The 26409-nt window shown below is 51.9% G+C and overlaps 1 protein-coding gene across 1 annotated transcript in view; it reads right to left on the bottom strand.

Moving 5' to 3' along the window:
• Positions 1-7: 7 nt before the first annotated feature.
• SCPEP1 (serine carboxypeptidase 1) overlaps positions 8-26409 on the bottom strand; it is a gene marked incomplete at its 3' end in the record, with an annotated part of 61263 nt that continues 34861 nt past the window's right edge. Inside the window, exons 4-10 of the mRNA XM_072132377.1 lie at positions 9848-9922; positions 4890-4962; positions 4739-4776; positions 4539-4667; positions 1777-1876; positions 701-814; positions 8-630 (exon numbers count right to left, since the gene is read on the bottom strand). Coding sequence (XP_071988478.1) covers positions 8-630; positions 701-814; positions 1777-1876; positions 4539-4667; positions 4739-4776; positions 4890-4962; positions 9848-9922 — 1152 coding nt within the window. The remainder of the gene's footprint in view (positions 631-700; positions 815-1776; positions 1877-4538; positions 4668-4738; positions 4777-4889; positions 4963-9847; positions 9923-26409) is intronic.

A 26409-nucleotide genomic window follows, 5' to 3' on the forward strand; every position in this document is an offset into this window, starting at 1 on the left:
ACATGACAGACGTCTCCATAGCACAGGTACCTACCCACTGTGTCCACCGCCTGACAGACGTCTCCATAGCACAGGTACCTACCCACTGTGTCCACCACCTGACAGACGTCTCCATAGCACAGGTACCTACCCACTGTGTCCACCACCTGACAGACGCCTCCATAGCACAGGTACCTACCCACTGTGTCCACCACCTGACAGACGCCTCCATAGCACAGGTACCTACCCACTGTGTCCACCACCTGACAGACGTCTCCATAGCACAGGTACCTACCCACTGTGTCCACCACCTGACAGACGCCTCCATAGCACAGGTACCTACCCACTGTGTCCACAACGAGGTCCACCACCTGACAGACGTCTCCATAGCACAGGTACCTACCCACTGTGTCCACAACGAGGTCCACCACCTGACAGAGACGCCTCCATAGCACAGGTACCTACCCACTGTGTCCACCACCTGACAGACGTCTCCATAGCACAGGTACCTACCCACGGTGTCCACAATGAGGTCCAGTTGCCCGTTGTACACAGTCACATTGACCCCCGCAGACAGCAGCTTGTCCACCACGTTCACCACCGGTTTCATGAAGTCACCCGCCATGTTCTCAAACACCAGCGCCGCCTGACCTGAAGAACGGAAGAGCTGAAGCCTTGACCTACACACCCTCATAATCACCTACTGACAGAGCACACCTACCTCCCCAGCGCACAGAATCGGGGATGATCTTCAGCTTGGTTCTGATTGGCCCATTCATCAGTTCATCCAGATCATCAGTGTTCAGGGGCAGGACGTGGCGCCGAAAGAGTCGACCTGTGTATGACGTGGGAGAGGAATGAGGGTGCAAACACTTGCAGCACTCTCCCCTCCCCGCCTCTCCTCCCCCCTCGGCGCGCACTCTCCCCTCCCCGCCTCTCCTCCCCCCTCGGCGCGCACTCTCCCCTCCCCGCCTCTCCTCCCCCCTCGGCGCGCACTCTCCCCTCCCCGCCTCTCCTCCCCCCTCGGCGCGCACTCTCCCCTCCCCGCCTCTCCTCCCCCCTCGGCGCGCACTCTCCCCTCCCCGCCTCTCCTCCCCCCTCGGCGCGCACTCTCCCCTCCCCGCCTCTCCTCCCCGCCTCTCCTCCCCCCTCGGCGCGCACTCTCCCCTCCCCGCCTCTCCTCCCCGCCTCTCCTCCCCCCTCGGCGCGCACTCTCCCCTCCCCGCCTCTCCTCCCCCCTCGGCGCGCACTCTCCCCTCCCCGCCTCTCCTCCCCCCTCGGCGCGCACTCTCCCCTCCCCGCCTCTCCTCCCCCCTCGGCGCGCACTCTCCCCTCCCCGCCTCTCCTCCCCCCTCGGCGCGCACTCTCCCCTCCCCGCCTCTCCTCCCCCTCGGCGCGCACTCTCCCCTCCCCGCCTCTCCTCCCCCCTCGGCGCGCACTCTCCCCACCCCGCCTCTCCTCCCCCCTCGGCGCGCACTCTCCCCTCCCCGCCTCTCCTCCCCCCTCGGCGCGCACTCTCCCTCCCCGCCTCTCCTCCCCCCTCGGCGCGCACTCTCCCCTCCCCGCCTCTCCTCCCCCCTCGGCGCGCACTCTCCCCGCCTCTCCTCCCCCCTCGGCGCGCACTCTCCCCGCTTCTCCTCCCCCCTCGGCGCGCACTCTCCCCTCCCCGCCTCTCCTCCCCCCTCGGCGCGCACTCTCCCCGCCTCTCCTCCCCCCTCGGCGCGCACTCTCCCCGCCTCTCCTCCCCCCTCGGCGCCACGGCCTCAGACACACTACTACCAGCCCAAGTGGTCTCACCCAGATAAGGACTGTTGAATTTTGGCATGTTCCTGCCTGCACTCCAGCTCATCAGTGACTCCTTGGTCAGGATATTGTAGAAATTCACTCCATCTGTGTTCTGCCAAAATAGCAAAATATAGAGTGTGAGAGGCCCCCTGCCTGTATATCCCGTGTGAGAGGTGGTCACAGCCCCGCCCCCTGGCTGTATATCCTGTGTGAGAGGTAGTCACAGCCCCGCCCCCTGCCTGTATATCCTGTGTGAGAGGTAGTCACAGCCCCGCCCCCTGCCTGTATATCCCATGTGAGAGGTGGTCACAGCCCCGCCCCCTGGCTGTATATCCTGTGTGAGAGGTAGTCACAGCCCCGCCCCCTGCCTGTATATCCTGTGTGAGAGGTAGTCACAGCCCCGCCCCCTGCCTGTATATCCCGTGTGAGAGGTAGTCACAGCCCCGCCCCCTGCCTGTATATCCCGTGTGAGAGGTGGTCACAGCCCCGCCCCCTGCCTGTATATCCCGTGTGAGAGGTGGTCACGGCCCCGCCCCCTGTCTGTATATCCCGTGTGAGAGGTGGTCACAGCCCCGCCCCCTGCCCTGTACATCCTGTGTGAGAGGTAGTCACAGCCCCGCCCCCTGCCTGTATATCCTGTGTGAGAGGTAGTCACAGCCCCGCCCCCTGCCTGTATATCCTGTGTGAGAGGTGGTCACAGCCCCGCCCCCTGCCTGTATATCCTGTGTGAGAGGTAGTCACAGCCCCGCCCCCTGCCTGTATATCCTGTGTGAGAGGTAGTCACAGCCCCGCCCCCTGCCTGTATATCCCGTGTGAGAGGTGGTCACAGCCCCGCCCCCTGCCTGTATATCCCGTGTGAGAGGTGGTCACAGCCCCGCCCCCTGCCTGTATATCCCGTGTGAGAGGTGGTCACAGCCCCGCCCCCTGCCTGTATATCCCGTGTGAGAGGTGGTCACGGCCCCGCCCCCTGCCTGTATATCCCGTGTGAGAGGTGGTCACGGCCCCGCCCCCTGCCTGTATATCCCGTGTGAGAGGTGGTCACGGCCCCGCCCCCTGCCTGTATATCCCGTGTGAGAGGTGGTCACGGCCCCGCCCCCTGCCTGTATATCCCGTGTGAGAGGTGGTCACGGCCCCGCCCCCTGCCTGTATATCCCGAGTGAGAGGTGGTCACGGCCCCGCCCCCTGCCTGTATATCCCGAGTGAGAGGTGGTCACGGACCCGCCCCCTGCCTGTATATCCCGAGTGAGAGGTGGTCACGGACCCGCCCCCTGCCTGTATATCCCGAGTGAGAGGTAGTCACGGCCCCGCCCCCTGCCTGTATATCCCGTGTGAGAGGTGGTCACGGCCCCGCCCCCTGCCTGTATATCCCGTGTGAGAGGTGGTCACAGCCCCGCCCCCTGCCTGTACATCCTGTGTGAGAGGTAGTCACAGCCCCGCCCCCTGCCTGTATATCCTGTGTGAGAGGTAGTCACAGCCCCGCCCCCTGCCTGTATATCCTGTGTGAGAGGTAGTCACAGCCCCGCCCCCTGCCTGTATATCCTGTGTGAGAGGTAATCACAGCCCCTGCCTGTATATCCTGTGTGAGAGGTAGTCACAGCCCCGCCCCCTGCCTGTACATCCTGTGTGAGAGGTAGTCACAGCCCCGCCCCCTGCCTGTATATCCCGTGTGAGAGGTAGTCACAGCCCCGCCCCCTGCCTGTATATCCCGTGTGAGAGGTAGTCACAGCCCCGCCCCCTGCCTGTATATCCTGTGTGAGAGGTGGTCACAGCCCCACCCCCTGCCTGTATATCCTGTGTGAGAAGTAGTCACAGCCCCGCCCCCTGCCTGTATATCCCGTGTGAGAGGTAGTCACAGCCCCACCCCCTGCCTGTATATCCTGTGTGAGGGGTAGTCACAGCCCCGCCCCCTGCCTGTATATCCTGTGTGATGGTAGTCACAGCCCCGCCCCCTGCCTGTATATCCTGTGTGAGAGGTAGTCACAGCCCTGCCCCCTGCCTGTATATCCTGTGTGAGAGGTAGTCACAGCCCCGCCCCCTGCCTGTATATCCTGTGTGAGAGGTGGTCACAGCCCCACCCCCTGCCTGTATATCCTGTGTGAGAGGTAGTCACGGCCCCGCCCCCTGCCTGTATATCCTGTGTGAGAGGTGGTCACAGCCCCACCCCCTGCCTGTATATCCTGTGTGAGAGGTAGTCACGGCCCCGCCCCCTGCCTGTATATCCTGTGTGAGAGGTAGTCACAGCCCCGCCCCCTGCCTGTATATCCTGTGTGAGAGGTAGTCACGGCCCCGCCCTCTGCCTGTATATCCTTTGTGAGAGGTAGTCACAGCCCCGCCCCCTGCCTGTATATCCTGTGTGAGAGGTAGTCACAGCCCCGCCCCCTGCCTGTATATCCTGTGTGAGAGGTAGTCACAGCCCCGCTCCCTGCCTGTATATCCTGTGTGAGAGGTAGTCACAGCCCCGCCCCATGCCTGTATATCCTGTGTGAGAGGTAGTCACAGCCCCGCCCCCTGCCTGTATATCCTGTGTGAGAGGTAGTCACAGCCCCGCCCCCTGCCTGTATATCCTGTGTGAGAGGTAGTCACAGCCCCGCCTCCTGCCTGTATATCCTGTGTGATGGTAGTCACAGCCCCGCCCCCTTCCTGTATATCCTGTGTGAGAGGTAGTCACAGCCCCGCCCCCTGCCTGTATATCCTGTGTGAGAGGCAGTCACAGCCCCGCCCCCTGCCTGTATATCCTGTGTGAGAGGTAGTCACGGCCCCGCCTTCTGACTCACCTGCTCTATAATATCCTCGGTCTTGGACCACAGCTCGGTGGCCAGAGTGGATTGACCTTTGGCCAGGGCCTCCTGGACGGCGATGGCCGCTGTCTGAACTTCCTTTAACCCACTGTCATCCAGAAGAGACTAGAGAAGATGAGGATGATGGGTAATTCCATAATGTGTATGAGGAGGAGCACGGGGCCACATCTACTTACCATGCTGTACAGGTAGGGGCCCCAGGACAGCACGGAATCTGTAACATAGAGAAGGTGTCACTAGCGCCCCCCGCAGGAAAAAGAAGCGTCATCCCACCCCTCCCAGCCCTGTCCTGACCCATGAACTGGATCCGACTCTACAGAAACCCACCGATGGGGGAGATCCAGGAGTCACCCAGAGCCACGCCTCCAAGGGTGCACCTAATGCGACCTGCTGTGATAGCCTGCGGGGAGAAAGCATGACATCACCAGAGAGGAGGGAGGAGGCCGTGACATCAGCAGAGAGGAGGGAGGAGGCCGTGACATCATCAGAGAGGAGGGAGGAGGCCGTGACATCACCAGAGAGGGGGGAGGAGGCCGTGACATCACCAGAGAGGGGGGAGGAGGCCGTGACATCACCAGAGAGGGGGGAGGAGGCCGTGACATCACCAGAGAGGGGGGAGGAGGCCGTGACATCACCAGAGAGGGGGGAGGAGGCCGTGACATCACCAGAGAGGGGGGAGGAGGCCGTGACATCACCAGAGAGGAGGGAGGAGGCCGTGACACCACCAGACACGAGAGAGGAGGAGGAGGAGGAGACTGTGACACCACCAGACACGAGAGAGGAGGAGGAGACTGTGACACCACCAGACACGAGAGAGGAGGAGGAGACTGTGACACCACCAGACACGAGAGAGGAGGAGGAGACTGTGACACCACCAGACACGAGAGAGGAGGAGGAGACTGTGACACCACCAGACACGAGAGAGGAGGAGGAGACTGTGACACCACCAGACACGAGAGAGGAGGAGGAGACTGTGACACCACCAGACACGAGAGAGGAGGAGGAGACTGTGACACCACCAGACACGAGAGAGGAGGAGACTGTGACACCACCAGACACGAGAGAGGAGGGAGGAGGCCGTTACATCACCAGAGAGGGGGGAGGAGGAGGAGACTGTGACACCACCAGACACGAGAGAGGAGGAGGAGACTGTGACACCACCAGACACGAGAGAGGAGGAGACTGTGACACCACCAGACACGAGAGAGGAGGAGACTGTGACACCACCAGACACGAGAGAGGAGGAGGAGACTGTGACGTCACCAGAGAGGAGGGAGGAGGCCGTGACATCACCAGAGAGGGGGGAGGAGGAGGAGACTGGCATCACCAGACACGAGCGAGGAGAATTAGACTGTGACATCACCAGAGAGGAGGGAGGAGGATTAGACTGTGACATCACCAGAGAGGAGGGAGGAGGCCGTGACATCACCAAAGAGGGGGGAGGAGGAGGAGGCCGTGACATCACCAGAGAGGGGGGAGGAGGAGGAGCCTGGCATCACCAGACACGAGGGAGGAGGAGGAGACTGTGACGTCACCAGACACGAGGGAGGAGGAGGAGGAGGAGACTGGCATCACCAGACACGGGGGAGGAGGAGGAGGAGACTGGCATCACCAGACACGGGGGAGGAGGAGGAGACTGTGACGTCACCAGACACGAGGGAGGAGGAGGAGGAGACTGGCATCACCAGACACGGGGGAGGAGGAGGAGGAGACTGGCATCACCAGACACGGGGGAGGAGGAGGAGACTGTGACGTCACCAGACACGAGGGAGGAGGAGGAGGAGACTGGCATCACCAGACACGGGGGAGGAGGAGGAGGAGACTGGCATCACCAGACACGGGGGAGGAGGAGGAGACTGTGACACCACCAGACACGAGAGAGGAGGAGGAGACTGTGACGTCACCAGACACGAGGGAGGAGGAGGAGACTGACGCCAGCAGACACGAGAGAGGAGGAGGAGACTGTGACACCACCAGACACGAGAGAGGAGGAGGAGACTGTGACACCACCAGACACAAGGGAGGAGGAGACTGTGACGTCACCAGACACGAGGGAGGAGGAGGAGACTGTGACGTCACCAGACACGAGGGAGGAGGAGGAGACTGTGACGTCACCAGACACGAGGGAGGAGGAGGAGACTGTGACATCACCAGACACGAGGGAGGAGGAGGAGACTGTGACATCACCAGACACGAGGGAGGAGGAGGAGACTGTGACATCACCAGACACGAGGGAGGAGGAGGAGACTGTGACATCACCAGACACGAGGGAGGAGGAGGAGACTGTGACATCACCAGACACGAGGGAGGAGGAGGAGACTGTGACATCACCAGACACGAGGGAGGAGGAGGAGACTGTGATATCACCAGACACGAGGGAGGAGGAGGAGGAGACTGTGACATCACCAGACACGAGGGAGGAGGAGGAGGAGACTGTGACATCACCAGACACGAGGGAGGAGGAGGAGGAGACTGTGACATCACCAGACACGAGGGAGGAGGAGGAGGAGACTGTGACATCACCAGACACGAGGGAGGAGGAGGAGGAGACTGTGACATCACCAGACACGAGGGAGGAGGAGGAGGAGACTGTGACATCACCAGACACGAGGGAGGAGGAGGAGGAGACTGTGACATCACCAGACACGAGGGAGGAGGAGGAGGAGACTGTGACATCACCAGACACGAGGGAGGAGGAGGAGGAGACTGTGACATCACCAGACACGAGGGAGGAAGAGGAGACTGTGACATCACCAGACACGAGGGAGGAAGAGGAGACTGTGACATCACCAGACACGAGGGAGGAGGATTAGACTGTGACATCACCAGACACGAGGGAGGAGGAGGAGACTGTGACATCACCAGACACGAGGGAGGAGGAGGAGGAGATTGTGACGTCACCAGACACGAGGGAGGAGGAGACTGTGACGTCACCAGACACGAGGGAGGAGGAGGAGGAGACTGTGACATCACCAGACACGAGAGAGGAGGGAGGAGGCCGTTACATCACCAGAGAGGGGGGAGGAGGAGGAGACTGTGACACCACCAGACACGAGAGAGGAGGAGGAGACTGTGACACCACCAGACACGAGAGAGGAGGAGACTGTGACACCACCAGACACGAGAGAGGAGGAGACTGTGACACCACCAGACACGAGAGAGGAGGAGGAGACTGTGACGTCACCAGAGAGGAGGGAGGAGGCCGTTACATCACCAGAGAGGGGGGAGGAGGAGGAGACTGTGACACCACCAGACACGAGAGAGGAGGAGGAGACTGTGACACCACCAGACACGAGAGAGGAGGAGACTGTGACACCACCAGACACGAGAGAGGAGGGAGGAGGCCGTTACATCACCAGAGAGGGGGGAGGAGGAGGAGACTGTGACACCACCAGACACGAGAGAGGAGGAGGAGACTGTGACACCACCAGACACGAGAGAGGAGGAGACTGTGACACCACCAGACACGAGAGAGGAGGAGGAGACTGTGACGTCACCAGAGAGGAGGGAGGAGGCCGTGACATCACCAGAGAGGGGGGAGGAGGAGGAGACTGGCATCACCAGACACGAGCGAGGAGAATTAGACTGTGACATCACCAGAGAGGAGGGAGGAGGATTAGACTGTGACATCACCAGAGAGGAGGGAGGAGGCCGTGACATCACCAAAGAGGGGGAGGAGGAGGAGGCCGTGACATCACCAGAGAGGGGGGAGGAGGAGGAGCCTGGCATCACCAGACACGAGGGAGGAGGAGGAGACTGTGACGTCACCAGACACGAGGGAGGAGGAGGAGGAGGAGGAGGAGACTGGCATCACCAGACACGGGGGAGGAGGAGGAGGAGACTGGCATCACCAGACACGGGGGAGGAGGAGGAGACTGTGACGTCACCAGACACGAGGGAGGAGGAGGAGGAGACTGGCATCACCAGACACGGGGGAGGAGGAGGAGACTGTGACGTCACCAGACACGAGGGAGGAGGAGGAGGAGACTGGCATCACCAGACACGGGGGAGGAGGAGGAGGAGACTGGCATCACCAGACACGGGGGAGGAGGAGGAGACTGTGACACCACCAGACACGAGAGAGGAGGAGGAGACTGTGACGTCACCAGACACGAGGGAGGAGGAGGAGACTGACGCCAGCAGACACGAGAGAGGAGGAGGAGACTGTGACACCACCAGACACGAGAGAGGAGGAGGAGACTGTGACACCACCAGACACAAGGGAGGAGGAGACTGTGACGTCACCAGACACGAGGGAGGAGGAGGAGACTGTGACGTCACCAGACACGAGGGAGGAGGAGGAGACTGTGACGTCACCAGACACGAGGGAGGAGGAGGAGACTGTGACATCACCAGACACGAGGGAGGAGGAGGAGACTGTGACATCACCAGACACGAGGGAGGAGGAGGAGACTGTGACATCACCAGACACGAGGGAGGAGGAGGAGACTGTGACATCACCAGACACGAGGGAGGAGGAGGAGACTGTGACATCACCAGACACGAGGGAGGAGGAGGAGACTGTGACATCACCAGACACGAGGGAGGAGGAGGAGACTGTGATATCACCAGACACGAGGGAGGAGGAGGAGGAGACTGTGACATCACCAGACACGAGGGAGGAGGAGGAGGAGACTGTGACATCACCAGACACGAGGGAGGAGGAGGAGGAGACTGTGACATCACCAGACACGAGGGAGGAGGAGGAGGAGACTGTGACATCACCAGACACGAGGGAGGAGGAGGAGGAGACTGTGACATCACCAGACACGAGGGAGGAGGAGGAGGAGACTGTGACATCACCAGACACGAGGGAGGAGGAGGAGGAGACTGTGACATCACCAGACACGAGGGAGGAGGAGGAGGAGACTGTGACATCACCAGACACGAGGGAGGAGGAGGAGGAGACTGTGACATCACCAGACACGAGGGAGGAAGAGGAGACTGTGACATCACCAGACACGAGGGAGGAAGAGGAGACTGTGACATCACCAGACACGAGGGAGGAGGATTAGACTGTGACATCACCAGACACGAGGGAGGAGGAGGAGACTGTGACATCACCAGACACGAGGGAGGAGGAGGAGGAGATTGTGACGTCACCAGACACGAGGGAGGAGGAGACTGTGACGTCACCAGACACGAGGGAGGAGGAGGAGGAGACTGTGACATCACCAGACACGAGGGAGGAGGATTAGACTGTGACATCACCAGACACGAGGGAGGAGGATTAGACTGTGACATCACCAGACACGAGGGAGGTGACATCCTCAGTCTGGTCTCACCTGGTGTAGCGCTAGGGCTATTGCTGCCGCCATTTTCCCTCCATACGACTCAGAGAAGATATAAAAAGGAGTTTTCTATGGAAAGAAGAGAATCAGCAGCTGCAGCACAAAAGCTTTGTCTCATTCCTGACCCTTACACAATGATTAATACCAATATCTATATGATATAGAAGTATTCATAATCAATAACCAGCATGTGACAGTGATCAGAGCGACCAATCACATTGCCCCACAGGAGCAGAGCTGTGTAACCAGCATCCGACAGTGATCAGAGCGACCAATCACATTGCCCCACAGGAGCAGAGCTGTGTAACCAGCATGTGACAGTGATCAGAGCGACCAATCACATTGCCCTACAGGAGCAGAGCTGTGTAACCAGCATGTGACAGTGATCAGAGCGACCAATCACATTGCCCCACAGGAGCAGAGCTGTGTAACCAGCATGTGACAGTGATCAGAGCGACCAATCACATTGCCCCACAGGAGCAGAGCTGTGTAACCAGCATCCGACAGTGATCAGAGCGACCAATCACATTGCCCCACAGGAGCAGAGCTGTGTAACCAGCATGTGACAGTGATCAGAGCGACCAATCACATTGCCCCACAGGAGCAGAGCTGTGTAACCAGCATGTGACAGTGATCAGAGCGACCAATCACATTGCCCCACAGGAGCAGAGCTGTGTAACCAGCATCCGACAGTGATCAGAGCGACCAATCACATTGCCCCACAAGAGCAGAGCTGTGTAACCAGCATGTGACAGTGATCAGAGTGACCAATCACATTACCCCACAGGAGCAGAGCTGTGTAACCAGCATGTGACAGTGATCAGAGTGACCAATCACATTGCCCCACAGGAGCAGAGCTGTGTAACCAGCATGTGACAGTGATCAGAGTGACCAATCACATTGCCCCACAGGAGCAGAGCTGTGTAACCAGCATGTGACAGTGATCAGAGTGACCAATCACATTGCCCCACAGGAGCAGAGCTGTGTAACCAGCATGTGACAGTGATCAGAGTGACCAATCACATTGCCCCACAGGAGCAGAGCTGTGTAACCAGCATGTGACAGTGATCAGAGTGACCAATCACATTGCCCCACAGGAGCAGAGCTGTGTAACCAGCATGTGACAGTGATCAGAGTGAAGATTGATTAATAAATATAGAAAAAAGTGAGATATATAAATGGACAGATTATAGGAGATAGGTACACAGCCAGACAGGAGGTGTATACACAGCCAGACAGGAGGTGTATACACAGCCAGACAGGAGGTGTATACACAGCCAGACAGGAGGTGTATACACAGCCAGACAGGAGGTGTATACACAGCCAGACAGGAGGTGTATACACAGCCAGACAGGAGGTGTATACACAGCCAGACAGGAGGTGTATACACAGCCAGACAGGAGGTGTATACACAGCCAGACAGGAGGTGTATACACAGCCAGACAGGAGGTGTATACACAGCCAGACAGGAGGTGTATACACAGCCAGACAGGAGGTGTATACACAGCCAGACAGGAGGTATATACACAGCCAGACAGGAGGTATATACACAGCCAGACAGGAGGTGTATACACAGCCAGACAGGAGGTGTATACACAGCCAGACAGGAGGTGTATACACAGCCAGACAGGAGGTGTATACACAGCCAGACAGGAGGTATATACACAGCCAGACAGGAGGTGTATACACAGCCAGACAGGAGGTATATACACAGCCAGACAGGAGGTGTATACACAGCCAGACAGGAGGTGTATACACAGCCAGACAGGAGGTGTATACACAGCCAGACAGGAGGTGTATACACAGCCAGACAGGAGGTGTATACACAGCCAGACAGGAGGTGTATACACAGCCAGACAGGAGGTGTATACACAGCCAGACAGGAGGTGTATACACAGCCAGACAGGAGGTGTATACACAGCCAGACAGGAGGTGTATACACAGCCAGACAGGAGGTGTATACACAGCCAGACAGGAGGTGTATACACAGCCAGACAGGAGGTGTATACACAGCCAGACAGGAGGTGTATACACAGCCAGACAGGAGGTGTATACACAGCCAGACAGGAGGTGTATACACAGCCAGACAGGAGGTGTATACACAGCCAGACAGGAGGTGTATACACAGCCAGACAGGAGGTGTATACACAGCCAGACAGGAGGTGTATACACAGCCAGACAGGAGGTGTATACACAGCCAGACAGGAGGTGTATACACAGCCAGACAGGAGGTGTATACACAGCCAGACAGGAGGTGTATACACAGCCAGACAGGAGGTATATACACAGCCAGACAGGAGGTATATACACAGCCAGACAGGAGGTATATACACAGCCAGACAGGAGGTATATACACAGCCAGACAGGAGGTATATACACAGCCAGACAGGAGGTATATACACAGCCAGACAGGAGGTATATACACAGCCAGACAGGAGGTATATACACAGCCAGACAGGAGGTATATACACAGCCAGACAGGAGGTATATACACAGACAGGAGGGATATACACAGACAGGAGGGATATACACAGACAGGAGGGATATACACAGACAGGAGGTATATACACAGACAGGAGGTATATACACAGACAGGAGGTATATACACAGACAGGAGGTATATACACAGACAGGAGGGATATACACAGACAGGAGGGATATACACAGACAGGAGGTATATACACAGACAGGAGGTATATACACAGACAGGAGGTATATACACAGACAGGAGGGATATACACAGACAGGAGGGATATACACAGACAGGAGGTATATACACAGACAGGAGGTATATACACAGACAGGAGGTATATACACAGACAGGAGGTATATACACAGACAGGAGGGATATACACAGACAGGAGGTATATACACAGACAGGAGGGATATACACAGACAGGAGGTATATACACAGACAGGAGGTATATACACAGACAGGAGGTATATACACAGACAGGAGGTATATACACAGACAGGAGGGATATACACAGACAGGAGGTATATACACAGACAGGAGGGATATACACAGACAGGAGGTATACACACAGACAGGAGGTATATACACAGACAGGAGGTATATACACAGACAGGAGGGATATATATTTTTTTTAATTTAAAATTATTGCATACAAAAAGACAAAGGCTTTCCAGTTATACAGCATCTATATAATCACATTGTTATACGAGACGGCCTTCTATACCCGTACAGCTTTATACAACGTACACACATCAGTCCCCCCCCCATCTGATCCCCTCCCCCCCACCATCCGAACCCCACCATCCAATCCCCTCCCCCCACCATCCAATCCCCTCCCCCCCACCATCCGAACCCCACCATCCAATCCCCTCCCCCCCACCATCCGAACCCCTCCCCCCCACCATCCAATCCCCTCCCCCCACCATCCAATCCCCTCCCCCCCACCATCCGAACCCCTCCCCCCCACCATCCAATCCCCTCCCCCCACCATCCAATCCCCTCCCCCCCACCATCCGAACCCCACCATCCAATCCCCTCCCCCCCACCATCCAATCCCCTCCCCCCCACCATCCAATCCCCTCCCCCCACCATCCAATCCCCTCCCCCCCACCATCCGAACCCCACCATCCAATCCCCTCCCCCCCACCATCCAATCCCCTCCCCCCCACCATCCAATCCCCTCCCCCCCACCATCCGAACCCCACCATCCAATCCCCTCCCCCCCACCATCCAATCCCCTCCCCCCCACCATCCGAACCCCACCATCCAATCCCCTCCCCCCCACCATCCAATCCCCTCCCCCCCACCATCCAATCCCCTCCCCCCCACCATCCGAACCCCACCATCCAATCCCCTCCCCCCCACCATCCAATCCCCTCCCCCCCACCATCCGAACCCCACCATCCAATCCCCTCCCCCCCACCATCCAATCCCCTCCCCCCCACCATCCGAACCCCACCATCCAATCCCCTCCCCCCCACCATCCAATCCCCTCCCCCCCACCATCCAAACCCCACCATCCAATCCCCTCCCCCCCACCATCCAAACCCCACCATCCAAACCCCACCATCCAATCCCCTCCCCCCCACCATCCGAACCCCACCATCCAATCCCCTCCCCCCCACCATCCGAACCCCACCATCCAATCCCCTCCCCCCCACCATCCGAACCCCACCATCCAATCCCCTCCCCCCCACCATCCGAACCCCACCATCCAATCCCCTCCCCCCCCACCATCCGAACCCCACCATCCAATCCATTCCCCCCCCACCATCCGAACCCCACCATCCAATCCCCTCCCCCCCCACCATCCAATCCCCTCCCCCCCACCATCCGAACCCCACCATCCAATCCCATCCCCCCCCACCATCCGAACCCCACCATCCAATCCCCTCCCCCCCACCATCCAATCCCCTCCCCCCCACCATCCAATCCCCTCCCCCCCACCATCCAATCCCCTCCCCCCCACCATCCAATCCCCTCCCCCCCACCATCCAATCCAATAGGTGCGCACTGTATTCTAGTTGGGCTGTATTACATAGGTGGCGCTGTATACTAGTTGGGCTGTATTATATAGGTGGCGCTGTATACTAGTTGGGCTGTATTACATAGGTGCGCACTGTATTCTAGTTGGGCTGTATTACATAGGTGGCACTGTATACTAGTTGGGCTGTATTACATAGGTGCGCACTGTATTCTAGTTGGGCTGTATTACATAGGTGGCACTGTATACTAGTTGGGCTGTATTACATAGGTGGCAGTGTATTCTAGTTGGGCTGTATTACATAGGTGGCACTGTATTCTAGTTGGGCTGTATTACATAGGTGCGCACTGTATTCTAGTTGGGCTGTATTACATAGGTGGCACTGTATACTAGTTGGGCTGTATTACATAGGTGGCAGTGTATTCTAGTTGGGCTGTATTACATAGGTGGCACTGTATTCTAGTTGGGCTGTATTACATAGGTGGCACTGTATTCTAGTTGGGCTGTATTACATAGGTGGCACTGTATTCTAGTTGAGCTGTATTACATAGGTGGCACTGTATTCTAGTTGGGCTGTATTACATAGGTGGCGCTGTATTCTAGTTGGGCTGTATTACATAGGTGGCACTGTATTCTAGTTGGGCTGTATTACATAGGTGGCGCTGTATTCTAGTTGGGCTGTATTACATAGGTGGCGCTGTATTCTAGTTGGGCTGTATTACATAGGTGGCGCTGTATTCTAGTTGGGCTGTATTACATAGGTGGCGCTGTATTCTAGTTGGGCTGTATTACATAGGTGGCAGTGTATTCTAGTTGGGCTGTATTACATAGGTGGCGCTGTATTCTAGTTGGGCTGTATTACATAGGTGGCGCTGTATTCTAGTTGGGCTGTATTACATAGGTGGCACTGTATTCTAGTTGGGCTGTATTACATAGGTGGCACTGTATTCTAGTTGGGCTGTATTACATAGGTGGCAGTGTATTCTAGTTGGGTTGTATTACATAGGTGGCAGTGTATTCTAGTTGGGCTGTATTACATAGGTGGCGCTGTATTCTAGTTGGGCTGTATTACATAGGTGGCGCTGTATTCTAGTTGGGCTGTATTACATAGGTGGCACTGTATTCTAGTTGGGCTGTATTACATAGGTGGCACTGTATTCTAGTTGGGCTGTATTACATAGGTGGCGCTGTATTCTAGTTGGGCTGTATTACATAGGTGGCGCTGTATTCTAGTTGGGCTGTATTACATAGGTGGCGCTGTATTCTAGTTGGGCTGTATTACATAGGTGGCGCTGTATTCTAGTTGGGCTGTATTACATAGGTGGCGCTGTATTCTAGTTGAGCTGTATTACATAGGTGGCGCTGTATTCTAGTTGGGCTGTATTACATAGGTGCGCACTGTATTCTAGTTGGGCTGTATTACATAGGTGGCACTGTATTCTAGTTGGGCTGTATTACATAGGTGGCGCTGTATTCTAGTTGGGCTGTATTACATAGGTGGCGCTGTATTCTAGTTGGGCTGTATTACATAGGTGGCGCTGTATTCTAGTTGGGCTGTATTACATAGGTGGCGCTGTATTCTAGTTGGGCTGTATTACATAGGTGGCGCTGTATTCTAGTTGGGCTGTATTACATAGGTGGCGCTGTATTCTAGTTGAGCTGTATTACATAGGTGGCGCTGTATTCTAGTTGGGCTGTATTACATAGGTGCGCACTGTATTCTAGTTGGGCTGTATTACATAGGTGGCACTGTATTCTAGTTGGGCTGTATTACATAGGTGGCACTGTATTCTAGTTGGGCTGTATTACATAGGTTGCACTGTATTCTAGTTGGGCTGTATTACATAGGTGGCACTGTATTCTAGTTGGGCTGTATTACATAGGTGGCACTGTATTCTAGTTGAGTTGTATTACATAGGTGGCGCTGTATTCTAGTTGGGCTGTATTACATAGGTGGCGCTGTATTCTAGTTGGGCTGTATTACATAGGTGGCAGTGTATTCTAGTTGAGCTGTATTACATAGGTGGCACTGTATTCTAGTTGGCCTGTATTACATAGGTGGCGCTGTATTCTAGTTGGGCTGTATTACATAGGTGGCGCTGTATTCTAGTTGGGCTGTATTACATAGGTGGCGCTGTATTCTAGTTGGGCTGTATTACATAGGTGGCGCTGTATTCTAGTTGAGCTGTATTACATAGGTGGCGCTGTATTCTAGTTGGGCTGTATTACATAGGTGCGCACTGTATTCTAGTTGGGCTGTATTACATAGGTGGCACTGTATTCTAGTTGGGCTGTATTACATAGGTGGCACTGTATTCTAGTTGGGCTGTATTACATAGGTGGCACTGTATTCTAGTTGGGCTGTATTACATAGGTGGCACTGTATTCTAGTTGGGCTGTATTACATAGGTGGCACTGTATTCTAGTTGGGCTGTATTACATAGGTGGCACTGTATTCTAGTTGGGCTGTATTACATAGGTGGCACTGTATTCTAGTTGGGCTGTATTACATAGGTGGCACTGTATTCTAGTTGGGCTGTATTACATAGGTGGCGCTGTATTCTAGTTGGGCTGTATTACATAGGTGGCGCTGTATTCTAGTTGGGCTGTATTACATAGGTGGCGCTGTATTCTAGTTGGGCTGTATTACATAGGTGGCACTGTATTCTAGTTGAGCTGTATTACATAGGTGGCACTGTATTCTAGTTGAGCTGTATTACATAGGTGGCGCTGTATTCTAGTTGGGCTGTATTACATAGGTGGCGCTGTATTCTAGTTGGGCTGTATTACATAGGTGGCGCTGTATTCTAGTTGGGCTGTATTACATAGGTGGCAGTGTATTCTAGTTGAGCTGTATTACATAGGTGGCACTGTATTCTAGTTGGCCTGTATTACATAGGTGGCACTGTATTCTAGTTGAGCTGTATTACATAGGTGCGCACTGTATTCTAGTTGGGCTGTATTACATAGGTGGCACTGTATTCTAGTTGGGCTGTATTACATAGGTGGCACTGTATTCTAGTTGGGCTGTATTACATAGGTGGCGCTGTATTCTAGTTGGGCTGTATTACATAGGTGGCGCTGTATTCTAGTTGGGCTGTATTACATAGGTGGCGCTGTATTCTAGTTGGGCTGTATTACATAGGTGGCACTGTATACTAGTTGGGCTGTATTACATAGGTGGCGCTGTATTCTAGTTGGGCTGTATTACATAGGTGGCGCTGTATTCTAGTTGAGCTGTATTACATAGGTGGCGCTGTATTCTAGTTGGGCTGTATTACATAGGTGCGCACTGTATTCTAGTTGGGCTGTATTACATAGGTGGCACTGTATTCTAGTTGGGCTGTATTACATAGGTGGCACTGTATTCTAGTTGGGCTGTATTACATAGGTTGCACTGTATTCTAGTTGGGCTGTATTACATAGGTGGCACTGTATTCTAGTTGGGCTGTATTACATAGGTGGCACTGTATTCTAGTTGAGTTGTATTACATAGGTGGCGCTGTATTCTAGTTGGGCTGTATTACATAGGTGGCGCTGTATTCTAGTTGAGCTGTATTACATAGGTGGCGCTGTATTCTAGTTGGGCTGTATTACATAGGTGCGCACTGTATTCTAGTTGGGCTGTATTACATAGGTGGCACTGTATTCTAGTTGGGCTGTATTACATAGGTGGCACTGTATTCTAGTTGGGCTGTATTACATAGGTTGCACTGTATTCTAGTTGGGCTGTATTACATAGGTGGCACTGTATTCTAGTTGGGCTGTATTACATAGGTGGCACTGTATTCTAGTTGAGTTGTATTACATAGGTGGCGCTGTATTCTAGTTGAGCTGTATTACATAGGTGGCGCTGTATTCTAGTTGGGCTGTATTACATAGGTGGCGCTGTATTCTAGTTGGGCTGTATTACATAGGTGGCAGTGTATTCTAGTTGAGCTGTATTACATAGGTGGCACTGTATTCTAGTTGGCCTGTATTACATAGGTGGCGCTGTATTCTAGTTGGGCTGTATTACATAGGTGGCGCTGTATTCTAGTTGGGCTGTATTACATAGGTGGCGCTGTATTCTAGTTGGGCTGTATTACATAGGTGGCGCTGTATTCTAGTTGGGCTGTATTACATAGGTGGCGCTGTATTCTAGTTGGGCTGTATTACATAGGTGGCGCTGTATTCTAGTTGAGCTGTATTACATAGGTGGCGCTGTATTCTAGTTGGGCTGTATTACATAGGTGCGCACTGTATTCTAGTTGGGCTGTATTACATAGGTGGCACTGTATTCTAGTTGGGCTGTATTACATAGGTGGCACTGTATTCTAGTTGGGCTGTATTACATAGGTGGCACTGTATTCTAGTTGGGCTGTATTACATAGGTGGCACTGTATTCTAGTTGGGCTGTATTACATAGGTGGCACTGTATTCTAGTTGGGCTGTATTACATAGGTGGCACTGTATTCTAGTTGGGCTGTATTACATAGGTGGCACTGTATTCTAGTTGGGATGTATTACATAGGTGGCACTGTATTCTAGTTGGGCTGTATTACATAGGTGGCGCTGTATTCTAGTTGGGCTGTATTACATAGGTGGCGCTGTATTCTAGTTGGGCTGTATTACATAGGTGGCGCTGTATTCTAGTTGGGCTGTATTACATAGGTGGCACTGTATTCTAGTTGAGCTGTATTACATAGGTGGCACTGTATTCTAGTTGAGCTGTATTACATAGGTGGCGCTGTATTCTAGTTGGGCTGTATTACATAGGTGGCGCTGTATTCTAGTTGGGCTGTATTACATAGGTGGCGCTGTATTCTAGTTGGGCTGTATTACATAGGTGGCAGTGTATTCTAGTTGAGCTGTATTACATAGGTGGCACTGTATTCTAGTTGGCCTGTATTACATAGGTGGCACTGTATTCTAGTTGAGCTGTATTACATAGGTGCGCACTGTATTCTAGTTGGGCTGTATTACATAGGTGGCACTGTATTCTAGTTGGGCTGTATTACATAGGTGGCACTGTATTCTAGTTGGGCTGTATTACATAGGTGGCACTGTATTCTAGTTGGGCTGTATTACATAGGTGGCGCTGTATTCTAGTTGTGCTGTATTACATAGGTGGCGCTGTATTCTAGTTGTGCTGTATTACATAGGTGGCGCTGTATTCTAGTTGAGCTGTATTACATAGGTGGCGCTGTATTCTAGTTGGGCTGTATTACATAGGTGGCACTGTATTCTAGTTGGGCTGTATTACATAGGTGGCGCTGTATTCTAGTTGGGCTGTATTACATAGGTGGCAGTGTATTCTAGTTGGGCTGTATTACATAGGTGGCAGTGTATTCTAGTTGGGCTGTATTACATAGGTGGCAGTGTATTCTAGTTGGGCTGTATTACATAGGTGGCGCTGTATTCTAGTTGGGCTGTATTACATAGGTGGCGCTGTATTCTAGTTGGGCTGTATTACATAGGTGGCGCTGTATTCTAGTTGGGCTGTATTACATAGGTGCACACTGTATTCTAGTTGGGCTGTATTACATAGGTGGCAGTGTATTCTAGTTGGGCTGTATTACATAGGTGGCAGTGTATTCTAGTTGGGCTGTATTACATAGGTGGCGCTGTATTCTAGTTGGGCTGTATTACATAGGTGGCGCTGTATTCTAGTTGGGCTGTATTACATAGGTGGCGCTGTATTCTAGTTGGGCTGTATTACATAGGTGCACACTGTATTCTAGTTGGGCTGTATTACATAGGTGGCACTGTATTCTAGTTGGGCTGTATTACATAGGTGGCACTATTCTAGTTGGGCTGTATTACATAGGTGGCGCTGTATTCTAGTTGGGCTGTATTACATAGGTGCGCACTGTATACTAGTTGGGCTGTATTACATAGGTGGCACTGTATTCTAGTTGGGCTGTATTACATAGGTGGCGCTGTATTCTAGTTGGGCTGTATTACATAGGTGGCACTGTATTCTAGTTGGGCTGTATTACATATGTGCGCACTGTATACTAGTTGGGCTGTATTACATAGGTGGCACTGTATTCTAGTTGGGCTGTATTACATAGGTGGCGCTGTATACTAGTTGGGCTGTATTACATAGGTGGCACTGTATTCTAGTTGGGCTGTATTACATAGGTGGCACTGTATTCTAGTTGGGCTGTATTACATAGGTGGCAGTGTATTCTAGTTGGGCTGTATTACATAGGTGGCACTGTATTCTAGTTGAGCTGTATTACATAGGTGGCACTGTATTCTAGTTTAGCTGTATTACATAGGTGCACTGTATTCTAGTTGGGCTGTATTACATAGGTGGCACTGTATTCTAGTTGGGCTGTATTACATAGGTGGCACTGTATTCTAGTTGGGCTGTATTACATAGGTGGCACTGTATTCTAGTTGAGCTGTATTACATAGGTGGCACTGTATTCTAGTTGGGCTGTATTACATAGGTGGCTCTGTATTCTAGTTGAGCTGTATTACATAGGTGGCACTGTATTCTAGTTGAGCTGTACTACATAGGTGCGCTCTGTATTCTAGTTGGGTTGTATTACATAGGTGGCAGTGTATTCTAGTTGGGCTGTATTACATAGGTGGCACTGTATTCTAGTTGGGCTGTATTACATAGGTGGCGCTGTATTCTAGTTGGGCTGTATTACATAGGTGGCGCTGTATTCTAGTTGGGATGTATTACATAGGTGGCACTGTATTCTAGTTGGGCTGTATTACATAGGTGGCGCTGTATTCTAGTTGGGCTGTATTACATAGGTGGCGCTGTATTCTAGTTGGGCTGTATTACATAGGTGGCGCTGTATTCTAGTTGGGCTGTATTACATAGGTGGCACTGTATTCTAGTTGGGCTGTATTACATAGGTGGCGCTGTATTCTAGTTGGGCTGTATTACATAGGTGGCAGTGTATTCTAGTTGGGCTGTATTACATAGGTGGCAGTGTATTCTAGTTGGGCTGTATTACATAGGTGGCGCTGTATTCTAGTTGGGCTGTATTACATAGGTGGCGCTGTATACTAGTTGGGCTGTATTACATAGGTAGCGCTGTATTCTAGTTGGGCTGTATTACATAGGTGGCGCTGTATTCTAGTTGGGCTGTATTACATAGGTGCCGCTGTATTCTAGTTGGGCTGTATTACATAGGTGGCGCTGTATTCTAGTTGGGCTGTATTACATAGGTGGCACTGTATTCTAGTTGGGCTGTATTACATAGGTGGCGCTGTATTCTAGTTGGGCTGTATTACATAGGTGGCACTGTATTCTAGTTGGGCTGTATTACATAGGTGCGCACTGTATACTAGTTGGGCTGTATTACATAGGTGGCACTGTATTCTAGTTGGGTTGTATTACATAGGTGGCAGTGTATTCTAGTTGGGCTGTATTACATAGGTGGCACTGTATTCTAGTTGGGCTGTATTACATAGGTGGCGCTGTATTCTAGTTGGGCTGTATTACATAGGTGGCGCTGTATTCTAGTTGGGATGTATTACATAGGTGGCACTGTATTCTAGTTGGGCTGTATTACATAGGTGGCGCTGTATTCTAGTTGGGCTGTATTACATAGGTGGCGCTGTATTCTAGTTGGGCTGTATTACATAGGTGGCACTGTATTCTAGTTGGGCTGTATTACATAGGTGGCACTGTATTCTAGTTGGGCTGTATTACATAGGTGGCGCTGTATTCTAGTTGGGCTGTATTACATAGGTGGCAGTGTATTCTAGTTGGGCTGTATTACATAGGTGGCAGTGTATTCTAGTTGGGCTGTATTACATAGGTGGCGCTGTATTCTAGTTGGGCTGTATTACATAGGTGGCGCTGTATACTAGTTGGGCTGTATTACATAGGTAGCGCTGTATTCTAGTTGGGCTGTATTACATAGGTGGCGCTGTATTCTAGTTGGGCTGTATTACATAGGTGGCGCTGTATTCTAGTTGGGCTGTATTACATAGGTGGCGCTGTATTCTAGTTGGGCTGTATTACATAGGTGGCGCTGTATTCTAGTTGGGCTGTATTACATAGGTGGCACTGTATTCTAGTTGGGCTGTATTACATAGGTGGCGCTGTATTCTAGTTGGGCTGTATTACATAGGTGGCGCTGTATTCTAGTTGGGCTGTATTACATAGGTGGCGCTGTATACTAGTTGGGCTGTATTACATAGGTGCGCACTGTATTCTAGTTGGGCTGTATTACATAGGTGGCAGTGTATTCTAGTTGGGCTGTATTACATAGGTGGCGCTGTATACTAGTTGGGCTGTATTACATAGGTGCGCACTGTATTCTAGTTGGGCTGTATTACATAGGTGGCAGTGTATTCTAGTTGGGCTGTATTACATAGGTGGCGCTGTATACTAGTTGGGCTGTATTACATAGGTGCGCACTGTATTCTAGTTGGGCTGTATTACATAGGTGGCACTGTATTCTAGTTGGGCTGTATTACATAGGTGGCACTGTATTCTAGTTGGGCTGTATTACATAGGTGGCACTGTATTCTAGTTGGGCTGTATTACATAGGTGGCACTGTATTCTAGTTGGGCTGTATTACATAGGTGCGCACTGTATTCTAGTTGGGCTGTATTACATAGGTGGCACTGTATTCTAGTTGGGCTGTATTACATAGGTGGCACTGTATTCTAGTTGGGCTGTATTACATAGGTGGCACTGTATTCTAGTTGGGCTGTATTACATAGGTGGCACTGTATTCTAGTTGGGCTGTATTATATAGGTGGCACTGTATTCTAGTTGGGCTGTATTACATAGGTGCGCACTGTATACTAGTTGGGCTGTATTACATAGGTGGCACTGTATTCTAGTTGGGCTGTATTACATAGGTGGCACTGTATTCTAGTTGGGCTGTATTATATAGGTGGCACTGTATTCTAGTTGGGCTGTATTACATAGGTGGCACTGTATTCTAGTTGGGCTGTATTACATAGGTGGCACTGTATTCTAGTTGGGCTGTATTATATAGGTGGCACTGTATTCTAGTTGGGCTGTATTACATAGGTGCGCACTGTATACTAGTTGGGCTGTATTACATAGGTGGCACTGTATTCTAGTTGGGCTGTATTACATAGGTGCGCACTGTATACTAGTTGGGCTGTATTACATAGGTGGCACTGTATTCTAGTTGGGCTGTATTACATAGGTGGCAGTGTATTCTAGTTGGGCTGTATTACATAGGTGGCGCTGTATTCTAGTTGGGCTGTATTACATAGGTGGCACTGTATTCTAGTTGGGCTGTATTACATAGGTGGCACTGTATTCTAGTTGGGCTGTATTACATAGGTGGCGCTGTATTCTAGTTGGGCTGTATTACATAGGTGGCACTGTATTCTAGTTGGGCTGTATTACATAGGTGGCACTGTATTCTAGTTGGGCTGTATTACATAGGTGGCACTGTATTCTAGTTGGGCTGTATTACATAGGTGGCGCTGTATACTAGTTGGGCTGTATTACATAGGTGGCAGTGTATTCTAGTTGGGCTGTATTACATAGGTGGCGCTGTATTCTAGTTGGGCTGTATTACATAGGTGGCACTGTATTCTAGTTGGGCTGTATTATATAGGTGGCACTGTATTCTAGTTGGGCTGTATTACATAGGTGGCACTGTATTCTAGTTGGGCTGTATTACATAGGTGGCACTGTATTCTAGTTGGGCTGTATTACATAGGTGCGCACTGTATACTAGTTGGGCTGTATTACATAGGTGGCACTGTATACTAGTTGGGCTGTATTACATAGGTGGCACTGTATTCTAGTTGGGCTGTATTACATAGGTGGCGCTGTATTCTAGTTGGGCTGTATTACATAGGTGGCACTGTATTCTAGTTGGGCTGTATTACATAGGTGCGCACTGTATACTAGTTGGGCTGTATTACATAGGTGGCACTGTATACTAGTTGGGCTGTATTACATAGGTGGCACTGTATTCTAGTTGGGCTGTATTACATAGGTGGCACTGTATTCTAGTTGGGCTGTATTACATAGGTGGCACTGTATTCTAGTTGGGCTGTATTACATAGGTGCGCACTGTATACTAGTTGGGCTGTATTACATAGGTGGCACTGTATACTAGTTGGGCTGTATTACATAGGTGGCACTGTATTCTAGTTGGGCTGTATTACATAGGTGCGCACTGTATACTAGTTGGGCTGTATTACATAGGTGGCAGTGTATACTAGTTGGGCTGTATTACATAGGTGCGCACTGTATACTAGTTGGGCTGTATTACATAGGTGGCGCTGTATACTAGTTGGGCTGTATTACATAGGTGGCTCTGTATTCTAGTTGGGCTGTATTACATAGGTGCGCACTGTATACTAGTTGGGCTGTATTACATAGGTGGCACTGTATACTAGTTGGGCTGTATTACATAGGTGGCACTGTATTCTAGTTGGGCTGTATTACATAGGTGGCGCTGTATTCTAGTTGGGCTGTATTACATAGGTGGCACTGTATACTAGTTGGGCTGTATTACATAGGTGGCACTGTATTCTAGTTGGGCTGTATTACATAGGTGCGCACTGTATTCTAGTTGGGCTGTATTACATAGGTGGCACTGTATACTAGTTGGGCTGTATTACATAGGTGGCACTGTATTCTAGTTGGGCTGTATTACATAGGTGGCACTGTATACTAGTTGGGCTGTATTACATAGGTGGCACTGTATTCTAGTTGGGCTGTATTACATAGGTGGCACTGTATTCTAGTTGGGCTGTATTACATAGGTGGCAGTGTATTCTAGTTGGGCTGTATTACATAGGTGGCACTGTATACTAGTTGGGCTGTATTACATAGGTGGCACTGTATTCTAGTTGGGCTGTATTACATAGGTGCGCACTGTATTCTAGTTGGGCTGTATTACATAGGTGGCACTGTATACTAGTTGGGCTGTATTACATAGGTGGCACTGTATTCTAGTTGGGCTGTATTACATAGGTGGCACTGTATTCTAGTTGGGCTGTATTACATAGGTGGCAGTGTATTCTAGTTGGGCTGTATTACATAGGTGGCACTGTATACTAGTTGGGCTGTATTACATAGGTGGCACTGTATTCTAGTTGGGCTGTATTACATAGGTGGCACTGTATTCTAGTTGGGCTGTATTACATAGGTGGCACTGTATACTAGTTGGGCTGTATTACATAGGTGGCACTGTATTCTAGTTGGGCTGTATTACATAGGTGGCGCTGTATTCTAGTTGGGCTGTATTACATAGGTGGCACTGTATTCTAGTTGGGCTGTATTACATAGGTGGCACTGTATTCTAGTTGGGCTGTATTACATAGGTGGCACTGTATTCTAGTTGGGCTGTATTACATAGGTGGCACTGTATTCTAGTTGGGCTGTATTACATAGGTGGCACTGTATTCTAGTTGGGCTGTATTACATAGGTGGCGCTGTATTCTAGTTGGGCTGTATTACATAGGTGGCACTGTATTCTAGTTGGGCTGTATTACATAGGTGGCACTGTATTCTAGTTGGGCTGTATTACATAGGTGGCGCTGTATTCTAGTTGGGCTGTATTACATAGGTGGCAGTGTATTCTAGTTGGGCTGTATTACATAGGTGGCAGTGTATTCTAGTTGGGCTGTATTACATAGGTGGCGCTGTATTCTAGTTGGGCTGTATTACATAGGTGGCGCTGTATACTAGTTGGGCTGTATTACATAGGTGGCACTGTATTCTAGTTGGGCTGTATTACATAGGTGGCAGTGTATTCTAGTTGGGCTGTATTACATAGGTGGCGCTGTATTCTAGTTGGGCTGTATTACATAGGTGGCACTGTATTCTAGTTGGGCTGTATTACATAGGTGGCACTGTATTCTAGTTGGGCTGTATTACATAGGTGGCACTGTATTCTAGTTGGGCTGTATTACATAGGTGGCGCTGTATTCTAGTTGGGCTGTATTACATAGGTGGCGCTGTATTCTAGTTGGGCTGTATTACATAGGTGCGCACTGTATACTAGTTGGGCTGTATTACATAGGTGGCACTGTATTCTAGTTGGGCTGTATTACATAGGTGGCGCTGTATTCTAGTTGGGCTGTATTACATAGGTGCGCACTGTATACTAGTTGGGCTGTATTACATAGGT

Source organism: Engystomops pustulosus, unplaced genomic scaffold (assembly GCF_040894005.1).
Source record: "Engystomops pustulosus unplaced genomic scaffold, aEngPut4.maternal MAT_SCAFFOLD_457, whole genome shotgun sequence".
In the NCBI taxonomy this organism is placed as follows: Eukaryota; Metazoa; Chordata; class Amphibia; order Anura; family Leptodactylidae; genus Engystomops; species Engystomops pustulosus.